Source organism: Dermacentor silvarum, chromosome 1 (assembly GCF_013339745.2).
Source record: "Dermacentor silvarum isolate Dsil-2018 chromosome 1, BIME_Dsil_1.4, whole genome shotgun sequence".
Classification (NCBI taxonomy): domain Eukaryota; kingdom Metazoa; phylum Arthropoda; class Arachnida; order Ixodida; family Ixodidae; genus Dermacentor; species Dermacentor silvarum.
Window position 1 is genome coordinate 109,072,968 of NC_051154.1, and position 22,435 is coordinate 109,095,402.

Here is a 22,435-nt window from a genome sequence, read left to right on the forward strand (position 1 = left end):
ATACGTGCCTTGTACGACATACAGTCTTTGCATGTGATGGGCAGAGCGCGCTCTGCTGACGCCATATCTGCGGTACCAAAGAGGCCAGCTGCGCGGAATCGTTAAATACTTTTCTCGTCGTTCTTCATTACAGCCCCCGCAGCGACAGCTAATCTCCGACAAACGCACAGCCTTGCGCAAGCAGGCATAACGTGTGGCCACTCGCGCTTCGCGGCGCCCCGCGGGGGGCCTTATCGGCGTTCTGTGGACGGACGCAGTTGGCTGCACGCGTGCCAGCGCACGCTTAGAAATGCTCGCGGCAAGCGCCTGCGCCGGCAGTTTGTTATGCCTCTGAATGCGAGCCGTTATTGCTCGCGACGCCGCGGAAGCGCCGGCGAGGCTTAAAAGAATGCACTCTGGTGAAATATGCGCTCGTGGTGGTGTTTGGTAAACTGCGTGGCGTCGCCTCTGAGCGCTAAATTCGGTGAGTATTCTCGTTGCCGGGACGACTCAAACATCGGGGGTCTGGAATTCTATGGAATAAGGAGGCATGTATTCATGGCAGGCTGAATGGTGCGTGCTGGGTTCCTACAATTGTGTACGGTGTTTCTACCATTTTTTCTAGAGTGGTGTGACTGATTAAACAAACAAACAAACAAACAAACAAACAAACAAACAAACAAACAAACAAACAAACAAACAAACAAACAAACAAACAAACAAACAAACAAACAAATAAATAAATAAATAAATAAATAAATAAATAAATAAATAAATAAATAAATAAATAAATAAATAAATAAATGCTGAGACAGCAACTTAATTTCGAAACAGCAAAAAAAAAAAAAAAAAAAAAAGAAACGGACTGTTTCACAACAGAAAGAAAGAGGTACGTTTTTCTTTTTGCTGTCCTCCACAGGCATTGTCATGACCACTTCAGAAAAAAAAAGACAAAAAAAACTTTCATTTTGGCAATGGTGCCACCAAGGCAACATGTGCTCGCCACAAGCAGACGAGAAACGAGCAGGACAATACTGAAACACTTTGGTGACCTCAAAAAAGAACCAGGAACAACACTGGCCATAAAGATTTCACGGAGCAGAGGTTCGCGCTCCCTTATCTGCGGCTGGCTGTTTTAGACTGCCAAGCGTACTAGAAAGAAAAATATCAGAAGAAAAAGAAGTATGAAATGAGTACATATATATGCTAGATGTGCGCCGACAACTTTCCCTCGAAAAAAAAAAAATAAGAGAAAGGTTGTGTTCAATGTTTCTTTTAAATTTCTCATTTTCGTCGTGTTTGTGAAAAATGACGCACCACTCCAAGGCCCTGCTCCTGACAGGCAAGAAAGAAGGCATGGAAACAACGAACAGCGACTTTCTCGAGAGCGCCACATTCCCGACACAAAATCTATAACCGCTCAGCTCCTGCACCGCGGCAGTGAGCTGCAGTGAATAACAGCGCCGCGTTTTTTCCACGAGGGCTCCACTGTAGGACATCGGCAGGAAGTGCGGAGGTTCAGCCGAACGTTTAGCGGGGAGTTTCAGGAACACAAGTGCTGGGACACAAGTTAGTCGATACGAAATCTAGGGCGCTCTTAAAGTGATCAATTTGCATACGGTTCTGCTTTTCCGACACTCATTAGATGTCTGCTCCCTTACAAACTCGGGTGAGCGGAGTGCTTTAATGGGAGCCGCAAGGCGATGCACGACGTCGTCTTTTGTATATATAGTCACGACAGGACAAGAATGCAGTCTCGAGACATTATATAAATTGCGAAGTATTCAGCCTCTTCTGACTGAATGGCCTAATAGATTCTGATTTAGCCTAACGTCTACGCGGAAAAAAACAGAACTTGCTGTGCTGGGCCAACACAGGGTGATTATTTAACGATATTTTCACCTTAGCAGTGCTGTAGCGACAACCTCCCTGTGCACTGTCAGTCGACCTCCGTGCACAAATATTTCTTTTCTTCTTGCTCTATTAAAATACGGATTTTGATTTGTATCTGTAGCAAAATTTGAGAAAGCTTCGTGTGCGGCTGAACACAAATTTTTTCCCACGTGGAGAACGCACAAATCCCCGCTTGCGCAGTCAAATGCGATTCTCAATGTACCCGGACCGCCAGGAAGAATCATTCTTCAACTGTGAAGCTTTCATTCCGAGAAACCCGTATGAGTTTCCTTTGTAACTTCCTGCTATACACTCAGGTGAATGACAATTTTCTTCTTTCAATCCGCTGAAACATCGCGGCGGGCGTCTTCTTATATTTTTTTTTCTTTCTTTCTTCTTCTTTTTATAGGGAATTATATACGTGCCAAAACCACTATTTTATTATGAGGCACGCCGTAGGGGGGGACTGCGGATTATTTTGACCACCCAGGTTTCCCCAACGTGCACTCAGCGCAGGGTATACACGGGCGTTTCTTGCATTTCGCGCCCCATCGAAATGCGGCCGCCGCGGCCGGGATTCGATTCCGCGACCTCGTGCTTAGCAGCCGCAACGCCTTAGCCACTAAGCAACCACGGCGGGTGTTGTCATTCCTATATTATTATTATCATCATCACCGTCATAATCACATCGGAGGGCACAGCGAAGGGGCCAGCTTGGAGCACATTTGCACCAGCGCAAGCTCTGTCTCGGTAAGGTGCCTTTCTAGCGCGCCGTGTTCCCACAGTAGAGCAGAAAGGGATGCATCGCACGCCTCGCATTCGCAGCGCACGTAGGAAATCACGCGAAGACTACTGCGGCGCTGCCGGAGCCTAAAGTCCCTATATATAGGGACTTTACCGGAGCCGCGTTTGGCGCGTCACGTACGGGCAATCTGCGCGAACTGGCGCCGGAGCGATTGACGCTCTCTTCTGCTCGGGCACGAAGAGGGGACACCGCTCATGGAGAGGGGATGGCGGGGCACGCAGACCGCCACGTCGTTTCTTTCTTTTTTTTTTCGTCGCTTTGCCCCGATCTTTTCGATCATATAGGACGCGAAGAAGCTCTATACTCACCCGAGACCCAGGAGCCGTTGAATTTGCGCGGGTTGAACGTGCCATGGAGCACCTCTTCGAGCGATATCCTGGCCTGCTTCACGCGGGGTCCCTTGTCTCCTGAAAGAAACGCCAAAGCCACTCACGACGACTGTCATGTCACGCGGGCAGGTGCAGCTTCGTTGCGAGAGAACGAACCCTGAAGAAACGCGCCACTCACTTAGAATGGCGGCGACAGTCTATATATGCCGGAAGTGTTTTCACCCGGATCTTTTTCTCTTCTTAAATTTTTGCGTGTCAACAGTACCCATTTGGAGAACGTAATTTGCTTTTTTTTTTTTTTTCACTGGGCGCCGGTTTCACCGTTTTCATTGACATTTGTCTCGAATATTATTCCATGCAGCCAGTTCGAGCTCCTATTGGGGCGATACACTAGCGCTACAGTAAAACCCCCAAATGAACATTCCTCTCAGCGCCCTCTAAGAATAGAAATTGCGTTTGAGCTAAGCGAATAATAAAATTTTATGGGATCGCTCGGAAATGTTTACCACAAGCACAGTCATTTAATAGCTCGGCCACAAGCGTGCTACATAGCTCTGCTAACAGCACCAAGTTGGGAAATTAACGACGGAACAGATTCACTCCCAGAAACATAGAACCGAGAACTATCGGTATAACGCTAGTGCATTTTCTAGAAAGCTAAGAGCGCTGGACATCCGTTTTATAGGTTGATAGGCAAGGTGTCCCAGTTAACATGCAGCAAGTTTCCTAATGAAACCTAAGTCTTCTCAGCGGTATGCAACAAGCTGTATATTATTAGCAGCCACCTGACGAATCCTCCTCTCAAACTTTCTAATGGGTAACTTTAATGCCACTATGTGAAAACAAGGTTCTTAGAGCACATTTGAATATGTCAGTTTTAGTTCCTTGCGCAGCCTTTTTTTTTTCGGGTTTAAAGTCGGCGGAAGTTCAACAAAGCCGACACAACTAACTGTTTGTGCGCCGCAACAGTCTATCTGCGCGTGCTACTTTCTTAGAGACGTTGTCTTTTCTGTACTGCATTCTTTTTTTTTTTTTGATGATGTTTACAGATACAGCTCGCACGACTACGCCATTACCCTTGCTTCTCTTGACAAACGCTTATTAGTTTTCTTCCGAGAGCACTGCCACTTTAAACCACGCCGACACAACACGTTGGAAATTGCGTGGTTCACGTGATGCCCATTTCTTTGTATCTGTCACGCTTATGATGCTATACTCCTCAATGCCTCCGCTGTATGCCTCAGGATCCCGTAAAGCCACAGAAGTGCCGTGATATTCACCTGTGTCGTAATATTGTAACTTTAAAGTTAAAGTTCAGTTTCTTGGGAACGAAGTTATAATAAGCTCATGTGGAGGTTACTTAAACTGCAAACTTAAATTGGCTCTCCTCTTTTAACTGCCTGGGGCTAGTAATAATTTAATCGATCACAAAACTGCATTGCGTGCAATCAATCGTGGTATCCAGGCGTCGAGGTTATTTTCTCAGAGCAAATTCCGACATTATATCTCAACAGAATCACATCTGAATTATCGATGAGCATAAAAATATTATGCGCGAAAATTAATCATGTTTTTTTTTTGTCACGAAGGACCAAATGTTAGATAATGGGTCACATTTAGGAAACAATATGCGCATCTTCAACCTCGATTTACATGACAAACCAGCCTAAACAAACGCAGTAATTTGGTGTTAGGCAAAACCAACAGATTTTTTTTTCAAAACTGTTAAGTCGGCTTTATTTCTCTGGTGGATGCCCAAGATATAGCGGCACTGCTCATCATTAAAACGACAGTTAATTGTTCAACACTCGATACAATTGCTTCATACCAAGCAGCTTTGTGCACTGCATCACATACCGCACATATAAAAATGCTCGAACTGATTCCAGTTCAGGAAGTGCGAAGATGCACGCCACGAGGAGCTATATGAAAATTATTTTGCGATATTGCAGTTTATGAAAAAGGTTTATTGCAAGTATGAAATTATTGAATTATGCATAAAACGAGCGCTACGACAAATGAGTCGCAGTTTCAACCGAGTGACTGTCTGCACCAACGCTTTGTTCTCATCCCGGCAGCCTGTCTGAACAAAAACAAGTTGCACATAATAGGAGGCATAAAGGCTGGCTTGTAAACACAAAATGTCCCAATAAAGAGCGTGCGCTGTTTTTGAACGAAAACAAACACTAGACGCGTTGAGACAACCAGGCAGGGAGCGTAGTGACCTCGTAAGAAAACACACTGCTAATTTAGGTATATACAGGTAGATGTGAACAAGGCGAAATTGCACAGCCATACTGGCGCCGTCAGGACACGCCACTAAAAGTGAATGTCAAAAACACAGCTTGGCAATCAGTCCCATATGGCCAGAAAAATGGGAGTGCTGCCAGCTTGTTTGGCGATGTGAGCCGGTGAACGTCCAGCCATATATTCTAAGAGAATCAAGTCTGACGTGCCTCGCGGCGGCTGTACTTTCCTGTTGGTAATGGACAAAAGGAAATTCAGAGCAAAACAATCGCGGGACTAGTAAGAGTTGCAGGTATTAATGAAGCCTTTATAAAAGTGCCAAGCTGTCTTTCTCGCAGTTTACATGCCCAAAACATGGCAGCTGACGAATTCGCAAACTACTGGACCGGTACTCACAAGAAAGTTCTTACGCTAAAAAAATGTTCGTAAGAGCAGACGCCAGCAAATCATGATGTTGGACGTACTATTAGCAAAGGCGGTCGACCAATGACAAACACCCCTTGCGAAGGAAAAGCTGCGGGAATTCGGCCCCCCATTATAATTGTGCGGCTATAGGGCGTTGCTATTGCTTTCATGACTTCCTTATCATAATATCTAACGCACGAAAGCAAGAGTAATGCAGCAGCTGCCCACTAATCACCATTTTAACAGTGTGCTGGTCGTCATATTTAAGGGAATCGTTAATTTCGAGAAAGCTAGATTGGCACATTTATAAACGGTCCCTCTAGCCACCACGGGCCCTTAAGGAGCTGCACCAGAGGGTAGGCCTGAGAATAAAACGTTATGGGTAAACTTCAGAGACCATTACACACTCAGCCTTTTAATTTCTTTTAGTTTATGAAGGAGGGCGCCATTTCTGACAAACATGGTACCTGCTAGCTCTGAAAGGCCAACAATAGGCCTTCCTCTCACTGTTAAGGCCTTACGTGACCTCGCAGACAGGATCTTCCATGTAGATCCTGCAATGAAGAACCGCGCAGCAAAGTGCCAAAGGCAATGAGTTATGTGGTATCCGTGCTCGCGTTTTAAGCGAGATCAGAGAATAAAGAAAACTGTACCACTACGTAGATGAGAAGACCCTACGTACACCTTAAGTTACTGTCACACGTTAACACTAGAGTGTAGCGTTGCGAGATTCAGTCTAAATGCTGTTGTGTTTTTTTTTATTGGAAAACACAACGCGTAGTAGTGACATAACTAAAAATAACTAAAACTGCATGTCTATACGCTGGGTTAGCCGTCCGTCCTAAAAGCTCTGTAATCTTAAGTAACCCTTCGAGCAGTGGTCTCTGTCCATCGATGGCGCAGTAAAAACGCCACGTTGTAAGCAAATTGCTACTCTGCCTCTGAATTGTGGTGGCATATTTGCTGCCAAGTGGAAATCTAGAGGAAAAGCTAGCCCAACGTCGGTCTATCTCGTATGAGCTCAGATAGTGATCTTACACATCGTAGCGCACTTTTTTTTTAAAAAAAAACAAAAAAACAATGGCGCTCGCTGAACAGGCGTTTTCTAAGACCCACAAGACCACACGCAAGTCCGACGCCGTGCCCACTGACTTGTACTGTTTGGAATACCAGGCGGAATGTAAGAGGTGATTTGATGGCAGCGAACGCTAGCTAAATTTAGCAGAGGTCTAACCAAATGATGTCGATGTAAGTAGGGAGATAGAGTAATGAAGCCTCTGCTATTCTTCGGAAGTGCAACTAAAACAAAAACTGACAAAAGAAACGCGTAGCAGCCAGCGCGCCTACATATCCTGTTAAAAGTCGCTGGTGCAAAAGCGGCAACCGTGGCATGCAACTCCTCTAAGGGTCTATGTGCCACTGGCGGTCGGGTATACCCGCTGAGACAGTAACTTTTGTTCACGATCTCTTACGCAGCGCATTCTATCAGTTTCTTTTGGGACATTCAACGATCTTGGGGCAATATTACGTCACGGGTAATTAGGTCGGAGTTTCTCAGCAAGAAGAAGCAGAGGCAGTCAAAATATGTGCAAAGGCACGGGCGATAACAATCTGCAACGCCCATGTTCTATGCGGGCCATATAAGGAACTATTCCTCTAATGCGTCCCTTTGAAATAACCTTTCTTTGCAACTCCTATATGCGGCTCTCAAGCAAAAAAAAAAAAAAAAAAAAGTTGTCTTTCTCTCGCGGCCCTTTGAAAGGGGGCTGTCAGTCTGGTCGGCTATGCGCTAGTCTCCTCCCTTGCCAAGAAAGTCCACGCTGAACACTCAAGTGAAGCTTCAGTTGGCACGACACACAGGGCACGTGAAAGCAAGCGAGCAAGGAGCGAGGTCGTCACCGGGAGTGAGCAGAATGACGGCGGTGACGATGAGGGCGCAGACCCCAGCGATGACCAGAAGCGCGATGCCGATGCCCCGCCAGTTGCGACTGTCCGGTGCCGAGGACACCAGCTCCTGCGCAAGAGAAAGCGACACGTCAGCGCACGGCAGTTCACCGGCCGCTGCTTAGGGAGCTTCGCTGCAGCCACGCGGGCAGAGGCAGTCCTCTGCTCAATACGTCCCCATACGAAGAAAACATACAATGAAGGCAGAGAAAGCGCTGGGGAAATTATCTGTTACGTTTAGTTAAAAACGTAGAAATACACAGGAAAATGGAAATGAAACTGGACGAAAAGGTAAAGTGCCGCAGTTGGAAGCCTTACCCACATATTCCGGATTACGCATGCGGTGCTTTACCAATGAAGTTAACGCGGTGGCCATCTTCCCTCCCAGTTTCTTTAGCATTTGTGTATGTGTACAAGATTAGCCATGGGAGTGTTTGCCAGCGCCGCTCACGGCCATGGGAGCGGATACAGAACATCATTTTAACTACCGGCGTAACATAGTACGCGAGCTTAGGAGCGAGCAACTGACCTATAACAAAAGGGTAACAAAAAACCAAGCCCCCTGAATCCCGTTATTCTTCTCGCTCCATGCGTCCCAAGAGACTCAGTGTAGCATGACACGCACCAAATAGTTTAAAGAAAATGTCACCAGAGAACCATGGAATTTCATGCTACACACGAAAAGTTTGGAGGAATTCAGCGTCGCCCTTTACCCAAACCCTGTGTCCTCTTCAAAGCCTGTGCTGCTTCTCCCGTTTACAAGAGAGAGAGAGAGAGAGATTGAATTCGTATTGGTTAAGGCGTTCAATCTTGACTGAAGGCATCAATGAAGTGGAAAATAAGCCGTCTTATATCAAAATGTGAAGGCCCTAGGACTTTTTATTACTTTATTATTTGTTTGCTGTTGCCACGAGGCACGCGCGTGTCCAAAACGTATTAGACAGGCTAAATCCCAGTTTGACCTGCCGAGAAGGCGAGCGCCATCTGGTTGGTATTTTAGCAAGCAACCTACCCGGGCGCGCCGCTGTTGTATGATAGAAATGCTGGAAAAGGGGTTTGAGTTGCCTCGTAACAGAATTATGTTTTCCCGTACATTCAAATTACAATACGACGCTATCATGTCTGCAGGTTTTGGCTAAGTCGTACTTTACGATTTTCTGACGGATATTACTTTGAGAAATTCAATTTTTGTTACCTAACGCCTTGCGCCACACGGAGGGACTGCGCGGTCGGGGTGGTTTAGGATGATTTTCTTGGCCGGGCAACGCCCCCAACGCCGACACCGGATTTTCTGCTACAAGGGGGCCCCTTAATGCTCTCGCGTTAAAAAAAAATTCCTTACAATGTTGCTGCCCCGGGCGCACTTGCTCAAAGCGCGAACAGTCGCGCGGATCTCACTTTTTGGGGCTTAATTACGCATGTCGCTCCATTGCTGCTGCTAGACATATATTTATTGCGATAACAAATATTGTGACACTCCAGGCGAATTTTCGCCGACGTCGTCGCCGTGATGTTCCAAGTAAAGCTCAAGTGCTATAGCGCACAGTGGGCGGGGGGGGGGGCAAAGTGATCGCTCGCCTAGTGTTGGATGTTGTGTAGCTTAATCTGAGTTTCGGATGGATGGAAAAACTTTATTCTGGTCCTGTGCAGGGTGTAGCCACCTGCCTGGCTAGTCCCATGTTGGGACCGGGAGGTCAAGCCTCCTAGCCCTATCATGGGCGTACTGGACAGCCAGTACGGAGATGCGAGCGGCAGAGCGTTCGCTCCCAGAAGCTGGCGCTCTTTATCACGCCAGCGTTGTGACAGCGTGTGCTCGCGGTCAGCTAGTGAGACCTGGGGTGCGATCTTGTACGCGTTCCAAAATGGAACGGAGGCGTTCCGTTCCATCGAGCCGCACACGATTGGCCAATTTCAACCGCGACGTTCAAATTGACCAATCGTGTGCGGCTTGATGGAACGGAACGCCTCCGTTACATTTTGGAACGCGTACAAGATCGCGCCCCTGTTCACGTTTGTCGGTGCGGCGCGTGACACCATGCTTGTTGACTGAATGAGTAAGCGACTGTTTACTGCAATTTATACCACCAATAAAACTAATTAAGAACCTTACTTCGTGTAATTGTCAAATACCTTGCTGCTATCGCTATCAACTTCAGTACCAGAGTTGACAAGCAGCAGTTACTCGGAATTCGCCGGATGACAAAGAGAGAAAGAGAGAGGAGAGAGAAAAGAACTAAACTAATCGCTGGTCGTCTTACGGCTTGTCCGAAACCGCCAGCTCGGAAATAAATCATTGCAGCCTTAATTTTCCCAGCTCGAGCAAACGGTGCGTCTCGTGTCTCCTCTCCGGGAACGCGGGCGCCGGAACATGCCAAGATGGCGTGATAAGGGGGGGGGGGGGGGAGAGATTAGAGAAGGAAAGGCAATGTACAGCGCGCCGCATTAAGCCACCGGAGCAGTGGCAGCGAGAAACCAAGGCTCGCTCCTCGGGGGCGGCACAGCTTTCTCGGCGACCAGACCGCGCGAAGAGGAGGTCGCATCGGTCCCCCCTCCCCCGATAAATGTGCGCGGTTCTCGTGACAGACTCGCGTGCACACTTCGTCACTGTCAGCGCCCTGCGGCCTCATGCACTGGCCGAAACACGAAGCGCAGAAAGACAAGCACGACAGCGATGAATCCTTTAGTCGGTGCTCGTAGCGTGTCTAACGGTCTTTGGACGCTGGCGAAACATTCTGGCAGATTGCCACGACACGATCGGCGAGAGGAGCCGGCCGCGAAACGGGCCCTGTTCGGCTGGCAAGGAAGGGGGTGTGTACCCACTCCGGCCGCTGGTCGCGCGACGCTGCGCCCAACAACTGGAGCGGCACGGCGCAGTGCGGCTGCTGTCCACACTCGACGGAGCGCGCACACTCAGTACGACCGCGTTCCGTTCGCAGTCTGAAGCAACTCGAAGGTGGCCACTTTACTCTTATTCGAGTTTCACTGACGTGCGCGAAATTAGCTTGCTTTAGAGAGACAGAAAATGAAGGGAGTGATTTGAATATATGGCATTAGTTGGAGCGCGTATAGGAAATCTTCGTCCGGTGCTAATCCGGTTCGGTGAGTACTTTGACTGGCAGCGACCTTCAAGAGACGCTGCGGACGTTAGGTTGCATATGTAGGGTAGTTACCGAGACGACGAAGGAGCAGATTAACTTTAGCAGATGATGTGAAATGCGAAAATGCTTTCTTCTGCTTTGCTGCTCAGATAAGCCGAGAGAAATCGCGTTGGATCATCTGGTGGGGAGCGAGCTCCGCCTTTTCCTCGTGAACAAATTAAGGATATTACTTCCATTCAGTGAGCGTTCATTTTTCATTTATTTTTTTTCACATGATGTGGCGGCGATGGACAGGTAGGGGAAACCACTGCCACGTGTATTCATTATAACACTACTGCGCGACGTCTTCCTCTTGCGCTGAGGGTGTCTAGGGAACTGTGATTGTTCTTGACAGTTTAGTCGGCGACGCTTGGTACAGGCGAACACGCCGCTCCCATCATGATTGTCTATTTCCAAACAAGACAGAGGCTCGCACGAAGATGAAGATTGAAGTGATCCAGCGAGATCAAACAAGGGATTTGCGTCAGGCAGGAGCCAACGTTCCGGCAAGGAGACAAGAGGCCCCGACGAAGACTACTTCCCTGGCCGCAACGTTGGCTAGCCTGACACATATCCCTTGTTCGACCACTGATGCTTGTTTTCAGTCATTTCGAACGCGTGCACCATTTCAGACGGGCAACCACTCCTCGTGAGGCCAGCATGCACCTCGTGTGGTCACGTTCGCTCAAAAACACATTGCAACCAGAGAAAACGTTCAATTATAAAAGAAAAATGGAAAGGGCGACTGAGGCGGCAACGGCGGTATAGCTAGCCAGAGCGTGTGTTTCTCACGTTGACTTAAATATCTGTTGCGTTTCCTTCGAGCCACACGTGCCGATGAGCTTCCGCAGGCTTTCGGTTGAGTGGACACATTTGCATTATATATTACTTTAAAAAAGAGAGATTCAAGTTTTCAAACGAGCAAGTTCTGTGACGCAAGTAGCCACGGTGGTTGCAGTTCAGACTTGCAGGACAGATTTGTGGCAAGCGTCCTAGTTGTTGCATAATTCACGCAGATGGACCTCGACGACTTCTATTTAATTTGAAATTCAATGTGCCTTTCAGAAGTCCTTCCTTTCAGAAAAAGGAAGCGCGCCGAGAGTCAATTTGACGAAAACGATGTTGACGAAGAACACTTGTTCGAATTGATGCTGCTCGCTATATTATATTTATTTGACGCGATTTTATAAAATGATATCACCATCAGGGTATGGTCATTGAGAAACATATAAGTATGGTGCCGAATACTCCTTGTCACAAGGAAAAGCAAAAATTTTTTAAATATATATATATTCACAGACGTTCGCAAAAATAAATAAGAGCTAGTGCACCAAAAAGAAATGACAAATTCCAGAGAAGTCGTAGACAATGACGAAAGGAAAAACAAAACAAAAACAAGAACAGAAAACGGCATAAACGCAGAATGTCACAACAGAGATAGAGAGAGATAAAAAAAGAAAAAAAAGAAAGACATACAATGTCACTGCTTAAAAAAAAAAAAATCCTGCCCTGACAACACGTTACATTCACTTATATCTACCGTAATATCTGTGTAGGCATTGAAACTGGCCTTCAAAAACACACTTCGACCAATAAATGCGCGTTTTAAGACCATTTCTTGGCAAAGAGAGCGACAGCTTCGCTGTCCAAATATGCCTGTGATCAAGCCTCATTATTTTCGATACCAATCAGCGTCTTGGTTCATGGTGTTTGCAGCATACTAAAAGATGTAGCGCTTATATGTGTTGCCGCATTTCGCCGTGAGGGTTTCCAGCAGGGTCAAATGCGATGTAGATAGAAACTGTTTCGTGCAAAGACAACCTAGCCGGAAGTGGTGAATAACTGTTTGCAGACTGTCTGTTAAGCTCTGTCGGTATATAAAATTCAGCGTAATCAACATCAGCAGTTTAGCACCTCTATCGAACCATGCTCACTATAGGTATTTTAGGTCGCGTTATAGGAAGTCCGGTGGCCAGATTTTTCAGACGCGCCTTCCGCGCTGCTGAATCAGCTGCACAGTTTCCGGGAATGTTGCATTGTACCGGCATTCTCTGAAAAAAGACGACAGTTTGCTGGGCTTCACTGGCAAAAGCAATTTCTATCAACGTCTAGCACACTTAGACTATGTCTCCAGGATTATGTCTCAATTTGGCATTTAAGTTGGTAAGGGCAAATGAGCCACTTCAGAACATTTTTCAACCATTCCTAGAAACTGAACTGCATACAGAACAGCGAACAGTTCGGCTTTCATTGATAACACATCACAGGATAGTGCAATAGCCTGTTTTATATTTTACTGACGGACAAGAAGTGCCGATGGAGAGCTATCTGCGCGTACATGAACACAGCTATAGGGTGCCGCATATCTGATACAGAGTCAATTGCTGTGGGACGATCGTAAACTGATCTTGTCTTTTCGCCTTAGTAAGTTAAATCTGGGGTATCACATAGACCAGCTGCAGAGAAGGAAATCGAACAGCGCAAAATATGTTCGAGAAATGAGGCGCTGTTCGATCCCCTATGTTCAGCACACTCCTGAAGCTGTAGAACGTGACACCAAGAAGATGAGGCAGCGTATTACTGTTCAAAGAGGTGAACACCGAAGACAAAGAACAGCGTCAAGGTACTCGTCTGCTCGTTTCGCTAGCCCTATAGCTTTGTTTGCAAACATGGCATCTTATAGCTATATAAGAGCGCTGCACGCGAGAGTTTTCTGGCACGGACGTGTGGAAAGCCATGAAAGTTCGTAACAGATGGCGGTGTTGAAAACTGAAAGCCATTTTCTCGCTGCCTAAAACACTAACAGCTGTTTAGAGCTTTCCTTGGTTCCAATAACTCGTACACTCCTTTTGTTCATCGCCCAGTCGAGCTGCCTCGTTTCGGCATCTGTTTGCGACACGCTGCATCGGCACGTTTTGCGCACACGACGTCGCGTCGAACGTTGGTCCTGACGTTCAACATGCCTGTAACGCTCGACGAATAAGAGAAAGAATCATGCAATCGCATGTATACTTGCAGTTCGTTATGTTCGTGCCTGAAAGCCACTAGCACGCGAGGCATAAAAATGTTTGGTCAGGACTCATCTACGATGACTATCCAAGTATGCGAACGTCATTTTATGAGACAGAAAATGAACTCGAAAAAAAAAATGAAATTAATTGACGAGCATCGTGACCGAGGTTAAGCGCACATTTTTATACCGCACTATCTTCTGGATCGGTCCATGAAAGCGGTTAGACATACATGGTGTCCCAACTATCGTGCACCAAGATTTAAAACAATGCAAATGTCACGTAGCTAGACAGAACAAAGGTAATGTTGTTTGCTATCGCTTGGAGATACTCAGATTATGTTTTGCATTCCGCCTAATGGCATAAGCAGTCTTAATTAATTATTCAACTGGTCAAATATTATAATTAGATGAAAAGTCTCAATGAGAAAATTTCAGAGCAACATGAATAACTCCCGCTACAGCTTTCTGTTGCTCAATACGTGCTACATAATATTGTTTTTTTTTTCCCAGCGTGAAAGAAGCCCGGCGAATACACGCAAAGTGCATCGAGCGGCCAGTCGCGCGCCAATTTTGCGTGTATTCGCGGGCTTCTTTCACGCTGGGAAAGAACATTAATTTATGTAGCACGTATTGAGCAACAGAAAGCTGTAGCGGGAGTTTTTCGTGTTGCTCTACAATTTTCTCATTGAGACTTTTCCTCTAATTATAATATTTGACCAGTTGAATAATTAATTAAGACTGCTTATGTCATTAGGCGTAATGCAAAATATAATCCGAGTATCTCCAAGCGACGGCAAACAACATCACTTTGGTTCTGTCCAGCTACGTGGCATTTGCATATTTTTAAATCTTGGGGTGCACGATAGTTGGGACACCCTGTACAGCCGGAAATAAAACTGGTGTAACAATAACAAGAATGCTATTTGCATTAAAACATCGCTCGTGTAGGAGCGTGGTACATGGACAAACGCGTAAGGCATTGATGAAATCCATTCCGAGATACAAAGTATTCAGTTTTTGACGGAAATCAAGCGCTAACGAAAATTACAGAGGAAAATGCACAGAGAAGCGGCAACACCGCTTGCGGGCAAACACCTCTTACCCATGAGTTGGCCACACCTTTTGAGATTGTTTTGCTTGCTCTCCGGCAACAGCGAATTATCTTCTAGGAAAAGAACAAAAAAAGAAAGAAATAGAAGCCATACAAAGCGGTAAAACAAACGCCTTTCCAGTCTTTAAGAACATCGAAAGGGACGCTGTTAGTCACAAACAACGGCTCCCTGAGAACCTTCGCGCCCTTGTTTGCGTACATTATCTCAGAAGGAATTATTGTAGCTGGCGCGCGAATGACGTTAAATAACACATAAGACAGCATTATTAGCAGCACCAGCAGCAACTGTAGCAAAAACAGAGGAACAGAATACATCCTCAAAAGAAGTAACCATAACAAGAAGACGGTGGAATCAGTTTCACTTCACTGCCGGAGCCAGCTCGTTATAACGAACCTAAAGCAGGCCGTCGCTCCGATTTGTAAAAGGAAACAGAGGAATCAAATAGCAGGCGCACAAATGAGAAAATAATAAGCAGGCAAAAAATTAATTCAGGCGTGGGCCTTTTCCTTCTGTTTAGCTATGTGGCAGAACTTGGAGAAAAAGTTTCATCGCCGGCTCTCGTTCGAACCAATTTATTTTTGGAGTTTCTCGCGAGCGGTACTTCTCATTTTTCTCTCGTATAGCGACGAGCACCTATTTTTCTGCGTTTGTGGAGCGGGTCGCGTTATTATTTCTATGCAAGTGAAGCAGAATACGTATAGCGGTATGCAGGGTGTTTCAACGAACACTTCAAAAAATTTTATAGGTTGCCCGTGGCAGATAGCACAATTTTAGTTCATGGGCTGGTCTACTCGAAGAAGCGGACATTACTCACACAAAAAAATTGAAATGCATCATCGACTAATTAATAAAAAATCAATAATTAAGTTTTTAATTAGTTACCTCAGTGCCCATATAGTAATTTATAAATTCTAGCCGTGAAGTTAGCAAGGCGGATCCACTTGGAACGAATTCTCAGGATGACACCAGTTTCGAGATATTAATTCCCAAACTTTGCGGACAAATGCATTGGCGTTCCAGTTAAATTGAAATTTCTTAACACAAAGCCGTTTTATGCATTGAAGCACAAAATCAACTCGAACGCCAATGCATTTGTCCGCAAAGTTCGGGAATTAATATCTGAGATACTGGTGTCATCCTGAGAATTCATTCCATCTAGATCCACCTTGCGAACTCCACGGCTAGAATTTGTAAATTGCAATATGGGCCATACGGTAATTAGTTAAAACTAATTAGTGATTTTTTTATTAATTAGTCGATTATGAATTTCAATTTTTTGAGCGAGTAATGTCCGCCTCTTCCAGTAGACTGCAGCCCATGAACTACAATTGTGCTATCTGCCGCAGGCAACCTTTACAATTTTTTGAAAGTGTTCGCTCAAACACCCGGTATATAAGACCACCACCATCGCGCACAATGCGAGCGTGCCGGGCGGTTTCTACATGCATCTGTATAGCGATCGGTCATAATGCTGCACTAAGGATGACTTCAATATAAGCGCAGTGGCCGCAGCAGTGACGAAATGGAAACGGACGTTACACATCGGCAATGTTACAACAGTGAGAATCACATGTGAAGTGCTGTGCGCAACACTGAGTCGTCAGCGAGATCGCTGTGTATGCAAGCAAAAACAAGGAATGATATGACACAGCGAGCTTTATTTTATTAGCATTTCCGTTCCCAAATTGCCATTAAATGCGCAAGTATAGATGCGCTCGACGGATAAACAATTTCTGCCTATTAAACACCACGAGCTAGTGGTTTAGAAATGTTTGAATAAAGATGGTACACATACTGATCAGCCGAACGGCGTTAGGTCGATATACTATAGTAACCGACCGCGAATCATAGAATCCACTGGTGTCGGTTTACTGGAACGCGTCGGGATGCGCGGTGCGGCCGGCGTATTAATGCTCCCTCGGCGCGTAAATGGGCTTTTTGCCGCGGCTCAGTGTCCGCGTTCGCTTCAGTCGACCGGAGAGTCGGAGCTGGAGTTGGCGAGTAGCGAGTTTGCCCCACGCTCGGCAGAGCCATGGGCAGACAGCGCCGGTTGGGCGGCCGCGACACTGGCCCTGTGAACTTAACGGCTCACTGCCGGAACGTTCTTGCGTCGCTGAACGCGTCATTTTTCTTCTTTCTTTCGTTTTTCTTTCTTTCTTTTCCGCTTAAATAACGTTCTCGGCGTTCTTGGCGCCGCGTCGCTTCGAGGGCACACAATGCGGTCGCCGACTGGACGGCGCGCCGGGGTGGCGCGGAGACCATGGAGGCAAAAGGATGAAAAGGGGGGATGTGAGCAGCGCGATGGTCGGAAATGAAATGGGGGGCTAGCCGAAAGCGGGGTAAGCAAGGAAATGGGTAGGGGGTGGGGGGAAGTAAGAAGGGAGGGGGGAGGGCACGTAGAATGGCTGTGTACACGTGACCCCACAAGGCTCCGTGAGGCGCCGGCGCGCGCGCCCTCTTTGTGCACTTCAAGATCGTGGAAGCAAAAAGTCCATGCGAGAGCGCACGCGCAAAACTTGAGCTTCCCCAGAAAGACTGCTTGCGAAAAAAAAAAAAAAGAAAGAAAGAAAAGAGCCGTCTTCGAAGAGCGCATATACTCCGTTTCTGACATCAGGTGCAACGGTGTGGAGGATAGACAGGCTTTTTGCAGCTCGCACTTGGATTTAGTTCGATGTTTTTTTGGCCGCAATCGTGCGCAACCGTATTTTATATAGGCTCAATTTTGAATGAAACAAGTTTTAATCCTCAGTAACATACATACTGCGGTATGGTAATGCGTTGTTTTAGTTCATTTAGAATTTTTGTTGTCGTTCTTTCCGGGTTTTGTTATTTGCAGCCTGTCGCGGGTAGCCGCACGTGCAAGCTCGCGCGAGCGAACGCCGCGCAGCGAAGCATTGACGGAGTGATCAACTTTCGTGACCGATCTACAGCGTTGCACCTGATGTCTGAAACGGAGTATTGTGTGCAGTCCCCCGAAGTCACGTGGTCCGAGCGCCGACGCAGCAGCAGCACAAACCACCGCTGTTATTGGGGAAGGCGGTCGCGCGGGAAGCGCCCCGAAATAGGGTGTGCGTGCAGGAAAGCCAAAGACGGCTGCAGGAAAATAGCGGTTCCGGCTTCGGAGACAGCCGCGGGGATATCTGGCAGCACAGAAAATCAATTTAGGGACGCTGCCTCCCGGAAACCACGGGTGGGCCGGTGGTACTGGTATATGAGCCACACGTCCATTCACCACAGAAAAAGAAGAAGGAGGAGGAGGAGGAAAAGAGGAATATAGGCGAATCGAGTCGCGAAATTGCCGAGGACGCGCCGCGCGTACGATTTCATGAGCGACGTGCACGCGTCACTGGCATCCGGCCCCTGCTTTTAATGTCGTTCACTGTAAAGAATGGCGATGAAAGAACGTTGTCTCTGCCCGGGGACGTAAGCGCCTATTCAATTTCCGCAAACAACGAGAGGCGTCAGGTGCGAATAAGCGCTGCGGCAGCTGCAGAAGGTCAAAAGCGGCGGCGTGAGCCAAGTTCGATTGAGGGGCTCAGTTTTGTCTGGTTGAAAACAGGCGAATTCGAAGCGCTCGCGTGAGGAATGCCAAGCGAAGTTTTCGTAACCCACACCGCTTTCCAAGCGCGCGTGCTTTATTGGGAAACGGAGGCGACCATCGGGCGGCCAGAAGTGCCAGTCGAGTTTGGTATACATGTATACGATAGCGAGCCCTGGTCGAATAAGTCAATTTCGTGCCCATAACGAGTAAAGTGCTGCTTAGTCCACGGCGTCTGGAGCTCGCAAGAAACAACTTAATAAACACTAACTCTCCGCCATCCTTTCTCCGTTAGTAAAACTAGGCAAGTGTCTAACTGTAAAAAAAAATAATAATAATAAAAAAAAGGAGATGCTGAGCGATTCATCCCATTTTGTGACGCGAAAGTTTTTAAGTGAGTTGCCAATTGAAGTAAAATTACCGAAACACTTAAGGCTAACACGTAAATTGCACTCTTACAATTCTAATCAAGCTGCTTCTGGAGCATGTCGAACAATAACATTTATTAGCACTCATTCTTCGGGGATTGTTAGTTCATCTCGTAAAACAGTTTTATTTGCTTCGATGTTTGATATTGTTGCTGCGCTGTTCCCGTCATTTTCCCTTGAAAGCTAACCGTATAAACGTTTGTACTGGACGTACCACTAGCTAGTCGAGATATCGTGAAAACAATGTTTGGGTCGCGCTCTGGACGTAGGCATCACGTGACAAGAAGGAGAAGAAGGAAGAAATGATGCGATGCGGCACCTGGTAGCGAGAAGAAGAAAAATGCCTACGACAGCGCCCGAAAGATAACAGCAGTGCGTGAGGCAGTGCGTCACAAGACTGCGCAGTCTGGCTTGTTTACGGGCCGTCACCGTTCCCAGCTGGGGCCCAGTTCCACATGCTATGCTACCAGGGGCTAAGCGACACAGCTTTGGCACGCTGTTTGGGACCAGCGCCAGAATGAAGCGTCACCACGCGCGCGCTACGACGGGGCTGGTGAACTCTGGCAAGCCGAGGTGGCGTCACTCCAGGCGCCCGCCCTATGTTTTCTTCGACAGGCGCGTCGAGCGGAGCGTCCTATACGGCCGCACAATATCCGAACAGTCGCTGGAAAGCAAACAACTGTTCTATTCTTGACGTGTCGTGCTGAAAGGAACACGAAATGCGGTACTCGCCAAATAAAAAAAAAAACAACAAGAGCAAACATTGACGTTTCGTCACACACCCAGCGTTTATTTGGCCCAGACGGTGACGCGCAGCATCCTTATAGGCGACAATGGGCTACCGGAAGGTGCGCCGGCTTAATTCACCACGCGAGGGTTGATGGGTATAGAGAAACAGTCAGTTCGATTTTTTCCTTTTCTTTTTTTTTTTGTGACGCCAGGAACATGAATGCTAATCCAGAACACAAACTAGCCCAACAGGAATCTTTCTCAGACGAAATGGATAAGTCGTATTATAAACAGACTGCGGCATCGCATCAAGGCGGCAGCCGCGAGACGGCTGCCCGTAGCCGACGCACGCTCACTGAAGAAGGGCAACGCGAACTCGGTCTGCTTCTACTACGTCAGACAGGTGACATAAGGCGTCGCAAGTGCTGCAAGCGCCGACCGCGCGGCACTGTGTGTCACATAACGCTGACACGTCGCACTACCACAATGAGCTGGGAAATGCGATTCGCCGCTGTAGCACTAATATAAACGGTACTGGCTGGCCAGACGGAATTTTCGTCGAACACTCGACAACGTTCGGGGGGAGTCCCTCGCAAGAACGGCATTACGCTTCAATGCATCGGTTCTTACCATCCTTATCATCCTTATGGCTTTATTGTAGAAATTAGTACAATACTTGCTTTGCGTAAAGCATCGAAAAAAATGTAAAAAAAATGTATGCGCGTATTCAAATGCAAGGTTGATAATTGATTTACAATTACACATTTTCTTCGAAGGTGGAGCCTCTACATAGCGGTCGTGGAAAAGAATACCACGTGTTTTCCTTGGCAACTGCGCTTTATTTCGCGTTCACTGTGTCCAGGAAAGCATGATTGAGAAACCGTAATGAATAATTATGACAAACAAAACAAGCGAATGAAAGAAAACATAGCTCGACATGGTGCCATGGCGAATGCGCGCGTTTGCTTTCGACTGAAGCTCGAGCGCGTACCTCTTCTCGTTTTCTACTTGAGACAAGCGCGCGCGTCGTACAGTGGAGATCCGCGTGAGCGCATTCTTTGCGTTTGGCAAGACAGGCTCGTGAGAAGTAAGCGAGTTAAACGGATTTTTTTTTTCGAGAGCTTTAGAAATGGTGGACGCGGGCGGCTTAGCGTAGCCAAAAAGCGCGACAAGCACCATTGCGCATGCGTAGAACGCAGGCTCTGCTTGCTACCTTTTCTACGAGCAGAGTCGATAGCGTGCGCGAACTTTGCTAATGTCCTTCGTTTCTGAAATTCCCTGTTACCGCAATTCATGCCCCGGATGAGAAGATTATTGGTATTGTAAGAGCGTTCACGGATACGCTGTCCTCCGGCTCACATGACCAAGAGGGGCGTGCGCGGGTCGACATGCTCAATTACTCGTTTTGCATGTTGAGCTGGAGGTGCAGTTATACGGATCGCGGTGATTGGTTGGTGGGTTTTAAAGTCTAAGAGCGCTAATTCGGCTACTAAAGGTCGCCATATTCGAAGGATCCACGATAATTTGAATCTTATGGGGTTCTTGGAATGACCTAATTGTTTTTTTCGCAAGTGCTGTCGCCGAGGCCAGGAATCGAACGCGTAACCTTGTTTTCAGGAGCTGAAGCCCACAGTCACTGAGCGAATGCGATGGACAAGGACCTCAGTGGCCGACGACAGTAGAGAAAATAAAATACCCCAGAGGAGCATCCATCGCCTCAGCTTCTGCGCATGAGCAGACAGCTCACGGAGTCGCAATAACTGAGCGACCTTTTACGAGGATCACGACCGCGCGGTGAAGTACGGCAGAAAATAGAAGTCAATGTATTGGCGAGCGCTTGAGGGTCAAACGAGAGTGTATGTCTTTTCTTAAAAAAAAATCACAGACATAGACTCGGCTATTCATCATCTGAACTGGTTTGATTTTAGGCTGGACAAACACGCGCATGGAAATGTGAAATCATAAATATATAGCCACGCGCCAACCGCGTAGGCTTCCGCGAGCCGCCCATCACGAATTTATGAGACAATCCTCCGTCTGCGCACGCCAAGAGCTCATACACAGTATCCGCAGGAAAGCACGTACACGAGCCTACGTGCGCACAAACAAGTTCGCGTACTTCCGCGCGCACATTGCGCAACCGAGCGTCGCCGGAAGCTCTGGCCGATTGAAACTCCCCCCGCGGTCATTTCCCATCTATAGAGCGGCTGTCTTTTCTTGCAGTGCGCTCTCTCGGCCATGCATAAATGTATGGACATTTTCCGAAGAAGCGCTTTTCCGCCGCCGCTTGCAAGACGGCGGGCCCGCTCCTCAAACTCCGTCTCGTTTGTTACTTCGCAGCAGTGCCACGTATACTGCGTTGAAAAGAAAAGAGGAAAAACAAAGCCAAGCTGGAAGGACGCACGGCAGGCTGCCACGTCCGCGTGAGAGGAAGACGGTCGCGGCCCTTGAGAACCGCTCCACAGAGGGACGCCCCATCTAGCTGAGCTACGGTGCATGCATCTTTGATGCGGCCACAATCGATGGCGCAGAACTCGGAGGAGAGGGGAAAAAAAAAGAAAGGAGCCCAGAGAGGCAGCATCTCTTTCGCGCGGCTGATTGCATCTGCGACGCCGGCGGCCGCGTGCATATGTCGCGTGCGCAATATTCATTTCTGTCGTTCCTTGCCGGCGCCCCCCTCCGCCCCTCAATCCGCGCGGTCTGAATACGCACGAACAAGGGACAAGAGCGCGATGCGGTGCTATCAAGTGCAGCACGGCGCTCCGCGACTGCGCGCTTCAAACTCGAGATCCCGGCTGCGTCTGAGCGAGGGGGGCGCACCAAGTGCGTGTGTGTGCGCCGTAATAATTTCGTTCCGGATGTTGAGCGCGAATTTC

The 22,435-nt window shown here is 47.5% G+C and overlaps 1 protein-coding gene across 13 annotated transcripts in view; it reads right to left on the bottom strand.

The window, feature by feature from the left end:
* The window catches only part of LOC119434721 (prolyl endopeptidase FAP), a 394,283-nt gene that overhangs the window by 45,906 nt on the left and 325,942 nt on the right, over positions 1-22,435 (bottom strand). For 6 of the 13 annotated variants that reach the window (XM_037701822.2, XM_049672222.1, XM_037701806.2 and 3 more), the window contains exons 2-3: positions 7,558-7,672; positions 2,986-3,084 (exon numbers count right to left, since the gene is read on the bottom strand). In XM_037701822.2, coding sequence (XP_037557750.1) covers positions 2,986-3,084; positions 7,558-7,672 — 214 coding nt within the window. Of the gene's footprint in view, positions 1-2,985; positions 3,085-7,557; positions 7,673-14,854; positions 14,918-22,435 lie in introns of all 13 variants that reach the window. The other 7 variants (XM_049672223.1, XM_037701811.2, XM_049672216.1 and 4 more) reach the window with 4 other exon arrangements.